The following is a 17,671-nucleotide window of genomic DNA, read 5'->3' as shown; positions in this document are numbered from 1 at the left end:
TCAGACAGCGAGCCTAGAGGAAGATAGGCTGGTTGCCGCGTTGCATTCGATCGTATATTTTGCCGAGGAATATCTACGCAAGATGGCTTTGTCAAGGTCGCAGCCGTCGTGGCTGTCGATGTTCTTCTCCATAGTCGCTCTCCTGACACTCTCTACTCCTGTCCACTCCCTATACTTCTACGTCCACGGACGACAGCCCAAGTGCTTCTATGAGGAATTGCCTAAGGATACTTTGGTAGTCGGTTAGTTGGAGCTTTTTGCAGCCATCCTTGGATATAGCTATTTCTAACGCTCGATAAAAGGAAACTACCAATCCGAAGTCTACAACCCTCATCTAAATGCCTATGCCCCTGACAACAGTATATCTATCACCATTACCGTCGATGAGGTCTTCGATAACGACCACCGGGTTGTGTCTCAGAAGGGAGCTGACAAGGGACGGTACACCTTTTCCACCGCTGATGCGGGACAGCACAAGCTATGCTTCACTGCGGACTCGCATGCCAACAGCGGATGGCTCTCTGGAGCTTCTGGCCCAGTGAAATTAAGTCTCGACATGGCCATCGGCGAGTCCAACCACTTGGAGTCTGGAGACAAGGGCAAGCTCGATGACTTGGTTGAGAGAGTCAAGAACTTGAACGGAAGACTTCAGGACATCCGCCGTGAACAAGTCTTCCAACGTGTAAGTCTATCTGAACAACATAAAAATAAAGTGTAGAGAAATTTTTGGCTAACGTATCTCTTCTTCAATATCAATAGGAACGAGAAGCCCAATTCCGTGACCAGTCTGAAGCTACCAACTCACGTGTCGTCCGATGGGCTTTGATTCAAACCGCTGTCCTCGGAGTAACCTGTGTCTGGCAATTCTCTCATCTACGAAGCTTCTTCATCAAGCAAAAGCTTACTTAAACGTAACGGGAAGTACGGAGTCGACGGAGCATCATGCTGGTTATGAAGTTATGGAGGATTTCTCTAACGTACCAGGCTATCTGTTTTTTTTTCGATTCAAACCTGGTTATTATTTCCTTTCCGTTCATGTGAAAAGAATAAAAGGGGCAAAAATCAACAGTTAACGAAATGAAGACATTTCCTACCATCCTCAATTGAGTTCCTGTTCCTTGTATTTCGCCGTCTCGTTAGGTAGGTTGCCCACTTCCGAGTTCTGAATATATATACAGTTCTAAATTATCAAGTAACCTGGTACATTATTGAGTAACTTCGAGCCTCTTAATAAAGGAAACACACCCGTGCACCTTCCATGCTGCTTATAGATAGATACCCCTCGAGTTGTCTGGTTGTTTATTTTTTACGCGGGCCGTTTCTTGTTGGTTTTCATGCAGCTCGTATTTAACAAATGTACCGCTCCGAAGCCTCGGCTGGTACGGAGTAGTATATATCAAAACTCCAGCGGTCCACCCAACTCACCCGCTGCCTTTCTACCTCATTGACTCATAAATATTCAAAAATCTCAAATTGTCAGGCAACCGAGTACTTACTCAGTAAAACCCGTCAAAAATGCCGTACAGTCTTAAGGGCCGCAATGTCCTCATCACCGGTGGCTCTCGGTGAGAAATCCAATTCCACTCCTTCCCAGCCCCACGTACATACAAATCACGGAGTATGGAGTTGACCTCGCTACTGTAGCGGCCTGGGAGCCATGGTTGCAGAGAAGTTTGCTGCCGAGGGCTCAAATGTGGCTATAAACTACTATTCAAGTGAGGCACAAGCAAAGGAGCTTGCTGCAAAGATAGAGGCAGACCACAAGGTTAAAGCTGTCGTCATTCGGGGAGTAAGTAAAGGACAAATTGAATATACTACGTTATACATATATCAAACTCGACAGGACGTTCGTTAATTGACGAATACACAGGACGTAGCCCTCCGTGCGGATTGCGAGAATTTGGTGAAGAAAACCATTGAGCTCCTGGGAGGAATCGACATTATCATCTCAAACGCTGTGAGACAAAAACCTAATATCCAGTATAGAAGGATTTGCTATTCTGATATCCAAATTCTCAGGGATGGACTAAAATTTCTTTCTTTGGAGACTTGGACGCCCTGACGGATGACGAATGGGACAAGGTATGTATCCGCAATTCGTGAAGCAGTCAAGTACATAGGTAGGTTACACTTACTGATACATATGAAAAACCAGTGCTGGAATACCAACGTGAAAGCAAACTTGCATCTCTTCCGTGAAGCAGAGCCGACTTTCAACGCGAATCCAGAAGGAGGGGCGTTTATTATCACGTCTTCGGTCGCTGTAAGTAACATAGGCAGATTTGTCTGGGGCCTTGGCTAACTCACAAGTAGGGAATCACCCCCGGTGGCAGTAGTATGGCATATTCTGTTAGTAAAGCCGCGAGTATGTATAGATATATCGCCCCTGTATATTATGCCTTTATTTCTAACAAATATATAGGTATTCACCTAATGAAGGGCCTTGCCGCGTCCCAGGGTTCGAAAATCCGTACAAATGCCGTGCTTCCAGGCCTTCTGCTCACTGAATGGGTAAGTTTAACCACTTAATCCGATTAACTCACGGAGCACTGATAGCTATCAATAGGGACAGAGATTCCCCGTTGAAGTACAGAAGGGGTATGCTGAGAAGGCTGTCCTGAAGAGAGTGGTAAACACTTGGCCCGACCCCTGTATGATCGTGGAGTTTAATAACCAATATTTTAGCCCGATCTCGAGGATTGCGCGGATGTTTTCATCTCTATTGCTAAGAACTATTCCATGACTGGACAAGAAATCCAACTCGGTAAGTCCTAGGAAGGGATCCAGACTTGTGTGCGAGAGGCTGATAATCTTATATATAGATTCTGGGTTCCATATAAGGTAAAACCTGATGGGCGCAGCTGGAACAGGGTTGGCAAGTGTGGCCGAAAGCATGACCCAGCAATACCTTTTATAGAAGAGGGCCGTGGAATGGACTGTGCATTGAGCTCCTTGCTGCTACCGGGTCAACAAGTTTAGCCTTCAATGCAGCTCGGTATGCAGGAGCCATCCTGTCCCCTTCAACTTTCATTTCTTCTACTTGAAGGGGTTTCCCATCACTTGTAAACACCAAGAGCCGTCCTTCATCTTTCTTGTTCGCCGGGTCTTTGAATGTAAATGGAACACCAGGCTCAGTAAAAGGTATGGCATCGATACCCCGTATGCTATCGGCCGCTTTCATGTTCCCGAAAATAATTCTCTTTCGCTGCACAAGATGCTCCTCCCCTGGTATGGTAGGTGACAACGCAGCTGTATTCCAGAGTGCGCCTAGCACAGTCTGATGTCGCCGAATTGCATCCCAGCTCCATAATTTCCATATAATATGGCGGTTCTCAGGTTTTATCTTATTGGCAGGCCTTAGAACACTTTCATCCGTAGTTGATTGCTTGATTGGGTTTAATGGAGGAACAAATACACGGTTCCTAATTCCGTTTACAAGCATTTCTGCTCCTTTTGTTGACACAATATTAAGCAGCCGGGGGAGGTCACAAGAATCAGGGTCAGGTATTGGAAATCCTGGGGCAGGTGTCTGATCTAGAATTAAGCCGTGGTCAAATTTAGCAGCGTCGAGCGTCTGCAAAGTGATCCCAGTGGTTTTGTCCCCGGCCAGTAGAGTGTGGTGAAGGGGAGCAGCTCCTCTAAAACTAGGGCAGGAATTAGTTGGGAACCTGTAAAAGCAGGATAACATGCTTACTCTGGTAGGAGTGAAGGATGAACATTAAGTCCACCGTATTTCGCCCCCTTCAATATTCTAGGAGGGATAAAGAGTCCAAATGAGACAGCTATTATCAGGTTAATCGGTTCTCCCTGTGGTTTCGGGGGCTGTGGTCGCAGATTAGAGCAGGAAAGCCATAACAGAACTCATAGCGCCATACCGTCCATTTGGTAAATGTATCTACTTCATGTATTGGAAGGGAAAGTTCATTTGCGACAGCTTTAATAGGCACTAGAGCATACCCGGGCTTAATGAGTACATAGACAAACAATTGGTGTAGACATTGTGACATACCTTCGCGGATTGTTTTCATAGCACGGCCAACCGGCTTACCAGGCCGACATACTACATCAATAGATGCAATTGTATCTGGACTTTCCACACGTTCATTGTGTAGAGCGTTCAAAGATGCTATACTAAACTCATCGGAGCCGCAGAAAAGGATTCTAAGAGGATCGCACGCTTTCGTAGAGTGCCGCCGGTATGAAAAGGCGTAATTGTGCCTTAACGAGCGTAGAATGAGGGCCCTTGGCCTCACAGAGTATAGCATTTCCTCAATGACAGTCTGTGAATGAACGAACGGTAGTTTGGCTAACGTTGAATCGTTTTTTGAAGCTTGAAGCTCCAGGGGCAGCGGATTCGTCACGTGACAGTATTCAAACCTTATGACATCAGAGTATCTGGCGGAGAAACGAACAACGGTGCAGATACATACATTATAGAAATTTCCCATACCAAGTGCAACGAGGGCAGGCAGTTTGAAAATAGGGCGATACCATCATGTGAAATGCCTATGCCTCCGTCTGAACCGCCGTCTGTAATACCGGCACAGCTCTCGTTCCTTACTATATTCAACCCGTCACTTGGGACAACGGACGAGACGCTTCAAGACCAGATCTTGTTTTACTACTCAACACCGACCCAGACAAAATCATCGAAGGATGCCTCCGAAAAGAACACGGCGAGAGCAGACTCCTCCGAGGAAGAGAATAAAAGACTACGCCATGTAGGGCTTGCGCAAGGCATGGTGAGCTTCGCCAAGTGCGTATTAAGAGATGATGAAAACGTAAAAGCAGCACATGGTAGCTAACTGAGTAGCATGCAGGAACTTTTCGAATGGAGAGCCCGTCGATTCAGTTGAGACTGAAAATTCTCGAATTGTGTTGAAAGAGTTGGAGCCTGGCTGGTGGATCCTTGCAGTAAGAATATATTTAATCACCCGTCTCGATCCAGTCATGAGCCCTAACAGATCTGGTAGAGTATCGACTTGACAAAAATAATACATGTCCAAAAAGGATTAACAGGCTCCAAAGAAGAGGCCTCAAATGATACCCAAGTTGAATACTCTTCCAGAGAACTATCACCCCCATATCTCCTTACCCAACAACTGTTGAAGGCATATTCCTTATTCCTGCTACACCACGGCACTTCTTTGGAAAGTCTTTACACAACATTACCAAGGAAAACATTGTGTATCTATCTAGATCGATATTGGACACGGTTCGCGTGGAGTTGGGATGTTTTGCTCAACGGTAACCCGGCGATAGATCTCTTCTCCGGCACCAAGCTTGCTGGAGGGGGAGAGTTAGGGATAGGTGTTGGTGAGGAGGAGTGGGGAAGTGGTGAACGAGAGGTTTTAGAAGGGTTCATCTCAAGGACTGAAGGTTTGGTTGATATGGTAGTCTCGAGGTTTGGTGATGCTCAGAAGCCATTGGCGGACAGGGCTTCTGCCAAAAAGGAACCAACGAAGGCTAGGAAACAAGAGTGGACTGGTTGTATGATGCCACCTGGTCCGCAAGATGGTGTAATATTTTCTGGGACCGGGACATTATCACGGGAGTCTTTAACTCGTGTCTCCCAGTGGATGGAATGGGTGTATAGATACGGCGAGGATACTTATGGAGTACGTGATGATCCTACATCGACTCACCGCCGGAAAAGAAAGAAGCAACGGAAGGGAAAACAGCCCAAGAGCTCCAAATTTGAGGCAAATACCAACCCAATCACAACAACGGCAAATCATAAGTCATCGACCAACCCTCACGAATTTTCTCCACGGATCCCTCCTCCTTTAGTTGTGGCTTCAATGAAGACAAGGAAGGACTCTGAATCTGGAGTTAAGTCCCCAAAGACACCAAATGACAAGCCTACAGATTCATCTACCTTTGGGACGGAAAACCTTCTTAATATCATTACCTTAGGCTATGGATCCGCGTGGGGAAGCACTTCAGATAATCCTTCATCAAACACCGGCACTAGTCCTTCCCAGTCACAAAATACACCACCAACTGCGGCATCTACTCCGCAACAAAAACAATCCAGCTGGGAGGGGGAATCCGCTGGTAGATTTCTAATCGGCCTCCGTGACGACCTTGAAAACGAAGAGAGTGACAGCGAAAACATAAAGGAGGAAACTTCAAAAGCTGATCCTACAAAACATTCTACCTCCAGTAAGATTATTTCCCGGAAAATAGAGGTAACGGTGCAGTCTTCACCGTCCCACAAAGGTACGAAAATCTCCACGTCATGAGCAGAAATATATATAATGACTGATTATTTTGCATAGATACTTCCCCTACACTTGTTCCTAAGACACTGCAAGTGGTTATATATCTGGTACTATCCACACCACCTCCGGAAAGGATAACATCGTATACTAACGACATTCATAGTTCAAACCATTCATGTATACATTTTTGTTCGAGTGCGACACAAAGGCCCTTACATCCGCTACTTTCTACCGAACTATCCACCATCAAATTGGGCCTCTACAGAAACCTCTTCTTTCTTCCACATCACCATTAAAAGTGAGAGAGAGACTCTCCTGCTACGATCTCCATCAGTACCCCAGGGGCCAGGGCAAATTTTCTCCTCCCGAAGAGCCCCTCTACGACATCATCTATGAGCCGTTCCACCAAACTATACGAACCTCACTACCAAACATTCCGGAACCAGACATAACATCTGACCATATCAGGGCGTACAACAATCCAAGGGATGTCGGTCAACTGCCTCCTTGGAGTCGTGCAGATGCTTTCAACGTGTACACCCAGATAATCAACACTTACTTGGAAACCAAGCTTCAACCATCTGAGCTTGAGAGGATATGTAAAACCAACCGTGGATGGTGGGTCCTTTGGATGTGTTTACCCGCAGCACCAAGCAACTCCGGTCCAGACGCGACCTCCAGTAACGCAGAGATTAGCGGCTCTAGCGATGCCCGATCGCAAGCGACAGCTGGAGACTTCCCCAGACAGCCCGGAAGCCATGCGCCAAGGGAAGAACAGTGCGAACCCCCTGCAAACGTCGCATTTCTTGTGAGAAGAGCAAGCGATTCCAAGCAACCGGGGAGAGGACACCTCCGAAGCCAAAGCGGGCCGGGTTTCTTTCGTAGTATTGGCGGTCGATTTGGAAGAGAACTGGAAGGATGGTCCGGGACTCCCGGAAGACTCGTTGAGGGGGTAGGACTTGACGCGAAGAAATACATTGATGCGTTAATCAACCTAAATAGGTAGATGCAAGGCGCTGATAGTCGTGGACAGGAAGGCCTCACTTTTTTTCAGCTTAGCTTAAGATTGGCCAATGAACCCAACAAATATATAGCTGCAGAGTATTTAACGTGTAAATCGTTGCCTTCAAGGGCAGATCTTCCAAGTAAATTTCTCCTTGTCGAGGCTGTTGGCCTTCTAATGTTGCACTACGTTTCTAGGTTGCAACACTAAGCCAAAACTCCCCAGTGATAATGGGCGCTGTATCTACCTAGCCTGGGGTACGGGGTACTCTGCCCCTTGTATCAGTGAATTCCACTCCACCTAGTCTTTCTTTCTTTTCCCGCTGCCGATAAATATGAAGCTGCTCCCAAGTCCTTCAGGATCAGAGGATCTTTGAAACCTCATCCTACAAATTGCCACGGCATATAACTACCAACCATATTATCGTGGGCTATAAGGACTTCCACCTTTCGTCAGGAATCATGGGTTCGGCAGAGTGTCCAAAAATGAACTTCAGTGTAAGCAGCTGTTCGGCGGGGTATTGACTAGTTATCTATCCAGTGGCTTCTTGCTAATACAATATGATAGGAATTCTATAACACAATCGACGGCAAGCTTACTACCACAGCAGTAACTCGCCACGGAATCAACCCGGCCAACAAAAAACCCATTGCCGAAGTTCCTGTCTGCACCCAGGCTGATCTTGATACTGCAGTCACGGCAGCAAGGACCGCGTTCAAACAATGGTCAAAAACCAGCTTCGAAGAGCGTAGGGCAGCTCTTCATAGTTATGCAGATGGCCTTGACCATTACAAGGAGGAGTTTGCCAGTCTCATGGTCAAAGAGCAAGGCAAGCCGTTGGTTCAGGCTCAGATCGAGACAGGGGCAGCAGTGGCCTTTCTCAGGGGCATATCGTCGCTGAACATGAATGAAGAAGTCCTCGAAGACACAGACGAGCACAAGATCATTAGCCGATATACCCCGCTAGGTGTTGCCTGTGGCATTGTTCCATGGAACTACCCTATTCTCCTTGCCTGTGGGAAGATAGCCGCCGCCATCTATACCGGAAACACCATGATCCTGAAGCCGTCACCGTTTACTCCCTATTGTGGCCTGAAATTAGGCGAGCTCGGATTGCAATATTTTCCTCCCGGCGTTTTGCAAGTTCTTAGTGGTGGAGATGATCTAGGTCCGATGATGACCGCCCATACGGGAATTGACAAGATAAGCTTCACCGGCTCAACTGCGACAGGAAAGAAAGTTATAGCGAGCTGTGCAAGCACCCTAAAAAGAGTGACGCTTGAGCTGGGTGGAAACGATGCTGCTGTTGTGTGCGAAGATGTAGACCTTGAGGAAGTCATTCCAAAGGTGAGGGAAAGCCCCGTTTCTTCCAAGTGCTTCGTATTCTATTCCAACTTGTATACTGACGATTCGTGTAGATTGCCACTGCTTGCTTCTACTGCTCCAGCCAGATCTGCATGATGATAAAGCGACTCTATGTTCATGAGAAAATATATGATCAGTTCCGTGATGCCTTGGTCAAACATACTGCTGCCTTAAAGGTAGGCGAAGGCTATGACCCAGATTCGTTTATCGGTCCGATTCAGAATAGGATGCAGTATGAAAGAGTCAAGTCACTTATTAAGGATATCAAGGCGGAAGGTGTCAGGCCTATTCTTGGAGGAGAAGTCGAAGAGTCAGAAGGCTACTATATCAAGCCTACCATTATCGACAACCCGCCAGATACATCCCTTGCAGTGACCGAGGAGCCCTTTGGCCCCGTCCTCCCTCTCCTTAAATGGTCCGACGAGGATGAGGTTATTGCTCGTGCAAATGACTCTAACATGGGCCTTGGAGCCTCCGTGTGGAGTAAAGACCTTGTCCGCGCCGAGAGAATCCTTAGGCAGTTTGATTCTGGTGTTGCCTGGATTAACCGTCATTTCGATGCTCTGCCTCATATCCCGTTTGGGGGTCATAAATACAGTGGTATTGGAACCGAGTTTGGCGTGGAAGGCCTGAAGCAATATTGTAACCACCAATCTCTTTGGCTAAGCAAGAAATAACGGCAATCCGAAATTTGAACCACGGCCAAGAACTTGCCTTATCTAGCTTCATATTCTCTCGTGTTCATAACTGCCTATGTAGTCTTTTCATTTGCGCTATCATTCCACAGCCAGCAATGGACGGTAGCTAATGACATTTTCCGGGGGTATACAAGCAATTTCCATCCAGACATCCCATTAAGTGAATATTTCCACGTAGTTACTAGCATCTCCATTAAACTTGATAGAGTTGGAACAGGGTAGGCAAAATGTCCCGAGAAGTCAACTCTGGTGTCTTGGAGGGTGTCTTAGCGTCCTCCTTTAACTACCCGCTCAACGTCAGAGCTAAGAAGTTAGGCTTCCACATGCTTTTAATGTCGATCATCCACGGATAGACTTCATCCTTCTCTTTTGTTACACCCGCCCGAAATTCATGGGAGCCATCTAGCGAGCCTTGAGAATGAGCTACAGGAAATATTTTCCGGGGAAAAGAGGAATGAGAGTCAGGGGTTGTCTTTTTCCATCGAATAACTGAGTGTTTCGTGGTCCGATACTTCAACCCGGAGCCTCAGTGCTGACGGGGTAAGCTGCAGGAGAGCAATCTCCACCAGCTATCAATTATACGAGGCTCGCTAACCCTATACCAATATCAAGAGGTGAGGGCTCCACCGTCTTCCCTGTCAAGAGAATGGAGTTATGCATGGTATGAGCGAATCCCCGGGTAAAGGGCACCCGCTGCGCGGCATGGCTGTGACCCCCTTTAACAGGATCTTCTCCTGCCAAATTTTGCTGTGAATACGAGAGTTTCTATATATCATCTCGCCCGACGCGGGTCACCATCTTTAAAAAACATTTCACCGTTGAACGGCTGTCGAATTTCATACCTAGAGTTTTTGTCTGTATTTACATACTCACTTTCTCAGGACATATCAGTATCAGTATCAATATCAATATCAATATCAATATCAACCAGAGGCTTAAAATGAAGTGACCCTTTCGGCACGCTCGACCCACCTCGTTGTCACAGAAACAATGCTCTCGCGAACGAAACAGCGGCCGTCAATCTGGCTGACCTTTATCATTATCGCCTTCTTACCAAGTCTCACACATGGCTGGACTTGGTGGTGGACCGACGGCGAGAACAACACCCATATAGATAATGGCAGTGGCAGCCGAAAATGTACAAAAATGAGCCTCCCAGAGGGAAAACAGTATCGATGGGATCCAGAAGGGAGCAAGTACTGCATTTCGGCGTTCTCGGACGACCATTGCGGAGATCGTAACGGCTGGTCTTGTCCTACTTGGGGGCCTCGATACCAGGGACAAAATATATCTTTATCATATCTCGTCAGTATGCAGGGGGAGGACATATCGACAACACCTTCATCAACCGAACCAACACCTACCGGGTCCTCTGGAGGCACCTCTGCCCCTGAGAACACCTCACCATCAACCTCGACAGGTACACCAACACCACCGCCGGCTGGCGGAGTAAGGCTATCCGGCGGGGCCATAGCGGGAATCGTGGTTGGAACCATCGGCCTCATTGCATTTGTGGCCCTCCTCTGCTTTTTATCATACAGACTTGGCCAACGAAATCCCATTGTTAAGGTATCAGAAGAGATCTCCAAAAGCCAGTCTGGGGGATCAGGTTCACCCTCGGCTCATGAACTGCATTCTCCAACGCAACCGTCGATGCTGGAATCCCGAACGATGTCGACCGCATCATCACCCTTATCACCGAGGCCGGAGTTGGCTGATAACAATTTTTTCATCAAACAACAGATGTTGGCCATGTCTCAGCGGCCTAGGATGACCGAACTGCCAGACAACGGACGACAGGAGGTTGCAGCGTAGCATCATGTGGGAGAAAACTGTGGATTTGGAGAAGCGAGCGAGACTAGAGGCACGGTTTTGACTGCTTTTGACTGCTTTTGACAAGGGAAATGCAGGATATCAGATGGGTTTGTATTCAGTTGACTCGACCTAGAGTTGTCTGACCTCAAAAAACGAACATGTAGAACTAATATACCAATTAACGGCTGTACATACTAAATGGGTTATTCTTGGGGGTTTTATTCTCACATCACTGTGCACAGTGTTCAGTGTTCTCTCCCTGCGTCTGTTGTCTTTCTTCTAATGGGGTTTCAGCCTTTCCACGATAGTTACGAAACGGCCTGTCCAACGGAAGGCGAATGTCCAAATGACATTCGGTCACTTCTACTCCGTACAGCTCGGGAATACAGATCCGCCGCTGACAGGTGCTGCCCAAGAATACCTGATCCCCAACTGGGTCCTTTCCAACAGCAACTCTCCATCACCCATGCAACCAGCCGATCTTAGCAACCATACTATTCGTCCTCAACAGGCACTTAACAGAAAGAGCTGGCTAGAATTCCACACCAGCAGCGGTGACAAGGATGAATAAGTTTGTTATGTTATGCGATCCTTCAGAGAGCATGGATTGCTTGATATTCGGTGCCAAAATAGCCTTTACCGGTGTGTTAAGCTTAGCTGCTCCTCTGCATCCGGTTTGCCGGGTAACCAGGACAACATATCTAGCTAGGTACGGCGACGAGCACGGAGAACCAAGCGCTACGAAAGAACGGAAAGATAGCAACTTACAGGCCAAAGGCGGTTTTATTATATGGCTGACGAGGGTTATTATGCCATGGCGATAAACGAACGGGGAAATACAAGAGTACGAAATAGTCGAAAGAAAAGGACAGGATAGGAAGACATGGTCTTGACAGCAGAAAGAAGAATGCGATTTATCAGGTTCAAGCAGAGACGATATGCCGATTTGTAAACCAATATCCGGGAGCAAGCTGTTGATATCAAACCAGATACCTGTTACTGTGATTTAAGAGGACTTGGGGAAGCCGACGTAGGGCTAAAAGAGAAATGAGAAGCAGGCATGAGAAAGGAGATATTGAGATATGTTGAACACACGGCCGTGATATCTCCATAGCGCCTCTTCAGGTAGTGTGTGTGTGGGTGGGCATGAAAGGTCGATTCTGGGTGTTTTTCCATTTTCTTTCGCTCCAGAGGGAGCAGAATTGAGTGAACTAGCAAGCAACATGGGGGATATAGGCAACTAGGTATAAAAAAACACACAAGTCCTCGTTTATCGCTGTCCTCTTTAATACTCCGTCCAGGGTAGAGGAGAAAAGCTGGATGATTTGATAGATAGCAGCTTGCTGGTTCCAGGCTCACAAATTAAAAGAAAACATAATTAAAGGGAACAAAAAAAAGAGGAAAAAGAAAAAAGAAAAGGAGAATAAAGGGGGGAAATGAGATAGGAAAATAGTAAGAGGGTTTAAAGGAAAGACAAACAGAACTGTACTCGTGGTGCTTGAGAGAGCAAAGTTGCATGATCGCCGAATATTGTGCCTGGCAGAAAAGACTACACTCTCCCTTGACATGCTGCTACCCGGATCCTCAGATGGGAGAGAACAACAAGATGGGAGCAAATCTCGTATAACCAGACAGAAACCGTCATGAGGCACATATTGCTTATAGGGTACAGACCACCCTCAACCCACATCAACAAGGAAGAGGGTCAATAGTCAGGGACACATTGCGTTCACGCATTCTTGATCTCGTTTGTCAAAAGTCCTGTCTGCCTGGGCGACTGTTGGAGGTGAAAAATGGCATGATTTGAAGAGAATCGACCGGGTAGATAGACAACTCCTTACAAAAGCCTACACTTGGACTTTTTGGTCTTCTCTTTGGATAGCAAAGCGGCACGGGTGGCGGACTCAAACACTTCACGGACACCCTCGTTTGTTCGGGCAGAGCATTCCAGGTACTTGTATGCGCCGATCTTTTTGCGGACCTCCTCACCCTATGACGTTTGTTAGAAAAAAGAAGTGATAAAATGCGTAAAATAGGGACGTAATGTCACCTACCTGCTCAGGGGTTACAGGCTTCTGGGAAGTCTTGTGCAGCTCCTCAATAGTTCGCTGGTCGTGTCTAAGATCCTTCTTGCATCCAACGAGAATGATGGGGTGGCCGGAGCAGAAATGAAGAACCTCAGAGATCCACTATTATTTCGAGTCCGTTAGTATTCTGGTAAGAACTGTTTTAACCTCTTCTTGATCAGTTAGTTGCAGCTTCTTACCTTCTCTTGAACGTTGTCGAGGGAGTCTGGGGAGTCGATGGCGAAGCAGATCAGGATGACGTGGGAGTCTGGGTATGAAAGTGGGCGAAGACGGTCATAATCTTCCTGGCCAGCAGTATCCCACAGGGCGAGCTCGACGTGCTTTCCATCAACCTCGACATCGGCAACATAGTTCTCGAAGACAGTTGGGACGTAGACCTTTATAGAGAGAAGTGGTGTCAGCCAAGATATTGGATATGTTTATCATAGCCCGAAACGCTCAGTCGATAGATCGGCGGTGGGAGACATCGAGTAGGAACTAACCTCAGGGAAAGTGCCCTTGGAGAAAACGCTATAAAACACAGATTAGCATGGATACAGTCAACGCATAAAACTAGCAAACATGCTGTATAAATGGGGAGAGGAAGGGCAGGGTCTAGTCACCCAAACAAGGGTGTTTTACTTACATCAACAAACATGTCTTTCCGCAGGCACCATCGCCAACAATGACAAGCTTACGACGAATCTCGGCCATCTGTAGAGATCATAACCCAGGACGGGTTTTTCTTATCAGTTTTCTGAAGCAAGCTGAAAATGATAACAGGCAGACAGAACAAGGGATACGGCCAAGGAAACTCTCAACGGGGTCCCACGACAAAGCAAGAGGACAGCACCAGAACCTGGTGGCAAAGAGATATGCTGGAGGGAGGGAAGAAGTGAAAACGTGCAGACAGCTACATACTGTTGTCTTTTTATGTTTCTGGTCAAGGAGGAGTGACTGGAGGAGCTGGTAACAAGGGGAGGGAGAGCAGGGAGAGCAAGGCGGAAAAAAGGGATCGAGTTGAGCAGCACGAGAGGGAAACGAGCTGCAAGGAGAAGTCTATGAGGAGAGCCTTACTGGAGCTGCTTTCTGCTTCGTGCTTTGGCTGATATAAGATGGGCTGTCTGCGTGTGTGATGGAGGTGATGGTTCGAAGGAGAAGAATGAAGAACTGGAGGTTGTTTTAACGGGAGGTTGAGCGTGCACACTTGTCGCTGGTTTTTGGCTCTAGCCCGCTTTGGGTTATTTTGCATCCTTTGGGCGATTTTAAGTGGGGCCCCAGCACTATTGGTCGGCTTAGTCATAGCTTGGGCACACGCACCTGAGCGCCTACGTCCACCGGCTCTGCCTCCGCGGTGCGTGGAGATAACGCGGGCTGGATTACGTCGTCGTGCGTGGCTGCAGGCCGCCTCAGCCTTACCTTAGGTTGCTTACGTAATATTTAACTTGTGTTCACTGCTTTTTTGGCAGCTTGTAGCGTAGCATGTCTAGCTAGTTGATAATAAGCGGTAATGATAAGAATAAGAATAGTACTCCGTACGAATAATAACAATAACAATAGTAGATGCTGCCGCTATCGTGACTAACTCCTCTGTGCCAGATTTATGAGATAAGAGCTGAGGGTCACGCCATCCATCGGCTAGCTTCAGTCACTGTTGGCCTCGCATCTCACAGGGATAGACGCCCTCCGGCCAGCTGGCTGCCGTGAGACAGTTGCGAAGGACTGCCTTGCTGCGACCTTGTTGGAAAGTAAAAGCTGCGCCGGGACATTTGGGGGGGGAGAGGAAAAGGCGTCTAGTTGAGGCTGTAACCTCAAAAAAAGTGATCGAGAAAACATTCTCAAGAGTCACATGTGTACTCAAAGCCGGAGCAACCCGCCCAGCCTAGCGAGGTTCGCTCTCAGCTCGAGACAAGTACTCCGTACGGAGTAGTTAGTTTCTAGTTAGCTCACTTCGTAAGCTTCATCTCCTCCAGGAAGCTTACCACTGCTCATGGCGCACGAGTCCCATCCTAACCTGTCACTTCTTCGTCCTGCCGGCCAGGGCACTGCCAGTCAATACTCAAAGCATAAATGATAACCTGGCTGGTGGCGGTGCTTCGGGAGATTGTGGCTTGTGGTGATGAAACCTCCACACTGTACCCCTTATCTGAACCTCCAGAGCCAATCATTTGTCATTCTATCAGAGTCACTGTTCGAGGTGTCCATTATTTTTATTGGGCCCTTGCTGGGACGTTGAGGCTGGGACTGAGCCTGTCTTTCGTTCCTTTTTCTCCATCTTCCTATTGCGACAATTCAGCTCTGCTAATGCGACGGCTTCGACCTTGTCATATCTTGATGATGAAAGGGGTCTGCCCATTCTTTCTGCTCTCGACTCTTTATGCCAATTACGGGGATTGGAGAGGTCGCACCGCCACACAGCCACACAGCCTATATATGAGTATTAACATTTAAGACAGTTCTTTGTCGTTCAAAAGTGCCTTGACTGACGCGGCCAGCTAGAAGTCGGGGAAGAGGAACCTCCATCCTCCTGCAAGGGTCAAAATATTAGTCTTCCATAGCTAGCACGGAGTACCTGGAGCTAGAGGAGTAACCAACCTTACGTTGATTTCATAGCGAGGACACGGCAGGGGAGATGTGATTTCATCAGTATTCCGTAAGGGAAATCGGCTTATGAATAGTGAAAGGGGTTATATTCCATAAGCTCACATTACCAACCACACTGCATTCCGTTTGCACTATTTAGGCCATTAGCTATCTAGTGTTGCTTTCAAGCTGTCTTTCCAGATGTCGTTGTCAAATTCCCTGTTTGGGCAGAGGCTCGCGCCAAGATATATCTTGATTATCTAAGCGGATCAAAAAATTGTGAGGATCGAAGAAAACTAGACATCGACCTATGGGTGTTTTTTATGTCGATGAAAGACGCATTGCGGCCACCAGACACCAATGGAGAAAGTTTTACGGCGAGCTGCTCTCGCGAGCAACCAGGCTAAACGCAAGGCAAAGGCAGTCCTCGAAAAAGACCGCCGAAACAAGCTTCAGGGAGACCTGAGGGAGAAGTTTGCCTTTAACCGGAGTCTTCTGGATGAAGCAATTGAGGAGCGAAAGAACCGCCGAGAAGACTGGTTGAAAGGGCCTTTGGCTCCTCGGAGGAATTTTGGCGAACGCGATGTGCTTTATGGAACAGTATCGACCAACCGTCTACGATTGCCCAGAGTCCCCGAGGCGAAGAGGGTGAAATATGTGACTTTTGCTCCAGGCGATCGTGTATGCATGGTCAAGGGAAAGGACAAGGGAAAGATCGGTAAAATTCTTCAAGTAGATGAAGAATCTCAAAGTGTCACTGTTGAAGGAGTGAATATGGTAATTCTTTTCCGCGGACACCTAGCCCTTCCCCTTTGTCCTCTTTGCTAATTATCTACTTTATCCAGTTCGACGTGGAATTCCCTTCATTTGCGTTAGCAGAAGACAATGACAAGCGCCCATACCGCCCATATCCTGTTCCAAACTCATTTGAGGACGTTCGGCTCGTGGTCCCCCTCCAGGATCCTGCTACCAACACGGTAAAGGATGTTGTTGTCAAGCATGCCTACGGAGCTGGCCCTTTCCTGGACCGCCCATACGGCTCATCTACTCCACGACACACACGGTATATCTCGGGGCTAGACATTGAGATCCCCTGGCCCGAAACCGAGGAGCCAGACTTCAAGGATCATCCAATTGATACCCTCCAGATCGAAGTGGAAAACAAAACGTACATCCCATCTCTGCAAACGTATCCAATGCCCAGCTCGGTTATAGACGAGCTGAGAAACAAATACTCGAAATTCCGTACCCGGCACGATCCAGAATATATTGCGAAGAAGGAAGAGGAAGCTGCATTTGAACAGTGGTCCAAGCAACGGACGCTCCTGACTCCCCAAACCGAGTATTTGACGAAGAAGGCCGAGGAGAAGCGGCAGCAGAGAGAACAGGAGAAGGATGAAAATGGCAACTTTAAGCTATCTGATGAGACCACTAATTTTATTGAGAATTCCATGGCAAAGAAGCAGCAGCAGGGCCAACGCAGGACAAATGTCGCATAATTCGGCCTGCGAATTATCGATCTTTTTTGTTTGGAAAGCTACGGTAAAAGGGCTCATTGGAATTGTATATTTATCAAGCTGTATTAGAATCTTTTTATGTGTACGATATGTCTTGAAATAGCGCTTCTATTCTGTTGTCATTGCTGTTGACCAAAATCCTCCGATGGGACAGGATCTGAACTCCCTTCTTGGTGATTTGCAATAATGTAGCTGTTCTTCACTATTCATAGTACTTTCCATCTCTTATATGTATGACGGCAACCTATAGAGTTACCGTTTGTCGTTCACTTCATCAATGGGTGTTAAAATAGGCGTTGATGTACGAGTTGTTTATCTGCGCACAGCCCAAGAAAACCTTTATCAACTTCTCGAGCCTCCAACGTGCTTCAACCTTTAAACCAACCACTACCACATCAGG

At 47.3% G+C, this 17,671-nt stretch overlaps 8 protein-coding genes across 8 annotated transcripts; 6 read left to right on the top strand and 2 right to left on the bottom strand.

Annotated features, from left to right (window-relative positions):
* Nucleotides 1-82: 82 nt before the first annotated feature.
* On the top strand, nt 83-909 carry MGYG_01718 (ERP6; the record flags this gene model as incomplete). The annotated part of the gene is made up of 3 exons (XM_003177604.1): nt 83-242; nt 303-682; nt 760-909. The coding sequence occupies 3 exons, from the start codon at nt 83-85 to the stop codon at nt 907-909; spliced, it is 690 nt and encodes a 229-aa protein (XP_003177652.1).
* A 606-nt stretch (nt 910-1,515) lies between these two features.
* MGYG_01717 (short chain dehydrogenase/reductase) lies at nt 1,516-2,775 on the top strand (the record flags this gene model as incomplete). Its single annotated transcript, XM_003177603.1, has 9 exons — nt 1,516-1,565; nt 1,645-1,789; nt 1,871-1,957; nt 2,020-2,082; nt 2,156-2,263; nt 2,314-2,365; nt 2,423-2,511; nt 2,567-2,629; nt 2,686-2,775. The coding sequence occupies 9 exons, from the start codon at nt 1,516-1,518 to the stop codon at nt 2,773-2,775; spliced, it is 747 nt and encodes a 248-aa protein (XP_003177651.1).
* A 136-nt stretch (nt 2,776-2,911) lies between these two features.
* MGYG_01716 (hypothetical protein) lies at nt 2,912-4,265 on the bottom strand (the record flags this gene model as incomplete). The annotated part of the gene is made up of 4 exons (XM_003177602.1): nt 2,912-3,644; nt 3,695-3,822; nt 3,876-3,946; nt 4,010-4,265. 4 exons carry the CDS (start codon nt 4,263-4,265, stop codon nt 2,912-2,914), a joined length of 1,188 nt encoding a protein of 395 aa, XP_003177650.1.
* A 237-nt stretch (nt 4,266-4,502) lies between these two features.
* On the top strand, nt 4,503-7,230 carry MGYG_01715 (hypothetical protein; the record flags this gene model as incomplete). The annotated part of the gene is made up of 5 exons (XM_003177601.1): nt 4,503-4,756; nt 4,821-4,914; nt 4,974-6,222; nt 6,282-6,331; nt 6,388-7,230. The coding sequence occupies 5 exons, from the start codon at nt 4,503-4,505 to the stop codon at nt 7,228-7,230; spliced, it is 2,490 nt and encodes an 829-aa protein (XP_003177649.1).
* A 458-nt stretch (nt 7,231-7,688) lies between these two features.
* On the top strand, nt 7,689-9,269 carry MGYG_01714 (aldehyde dehydrogenase; the record flags this gene model as incomplete). The annotated part of the gene is made up of 3 exons (XM_003177600.1): nt 7,689-7,724; nt 7,795-8,574; nt 8,646-9,269. The coding sequence occupies 3 exons, from the start codon at nt 7,689-7,691 to the stop codon at nt 9,267-9,269; spliced, it is 1,440 nt and encodes a 479-aa protein (XP_003177648.1).
* Nucleotides 9,270-10,280: 1,011 nt separating this feature from the next.
* On the top strand, nt 10,281-11,105 carry MGYG_01713 (hypothetical protein; the record flags this gene model as incomplete). Its single annotated transcript, XM_003177599.1, has 1 exon — nt 10,281-11,105. One exon carries the CDS (start codon nt 10,281-10,283, stop codon nt 11,103-11,105), a length of 825 nt encoding a protein of 274 aa, XP_003177647.1.
* A 1,837-nt stretch (nt 11,106-12,942) lies between these two features.
* Nucleotides 12,943-13,885, bottom strand: MGYG_01712 (GTP-binding protein rhoA; the record flags this gene model as incomplete). The annotated part of the gene is made up of 5 exons (XM_003177598.1): nt 12,943-13,095; nt 13,160-13,294; nt 13,372-13,569; nt 13,675-13,702; nt 13,818-13,885. The coding sequence occupies 5 exons, from the start codon at nt 13,883-13,885 to the stop codon at nt 12,943-12,945; spliced, it is 582 nt and encodes a 193-aa protein (XP_003177646.1).
* A 2,229-nt stretch (nt 13,886-16,114) lies between these two features.
* MGYG_01711 (KOW domain-containing protein domain-containing protein) lies at nt 16,115-17,253 on the top strand (the record flags this gene model as incomplete). Its single annotated transcript, XM_003177597.1, has 2 exons — nt 16,115-16,531; nt 16,600-17,253. 2 exons carry the CDS (start codon nt 16,115-16,117, stop codon nt 17,251-17,253), a joined length of 1,071 nt encoding a protein of 356 aa, XP_003177645.1.
* Between the last annotated feature and the right edge of the window lie 418 nt (nt 17,254-17,671).

Source organism: Nannizzia gypsea, genomic scaffold (assembly GCF_000150975.2).
Source record: "Nannizzia gypsea CBS 118893 supercont1.1 genomic scaffold, whole genome shotgun sequence".
NCBI lineage: Eukaryota > Fungi > Ascomycota > Eurotiomycetes > Onygenales > Arthrodermataceae > Nannizzia > Nannizzia gypsea.
This window is presented reverse-complemented; position numbering and strand designations above follow the sequence as displayed.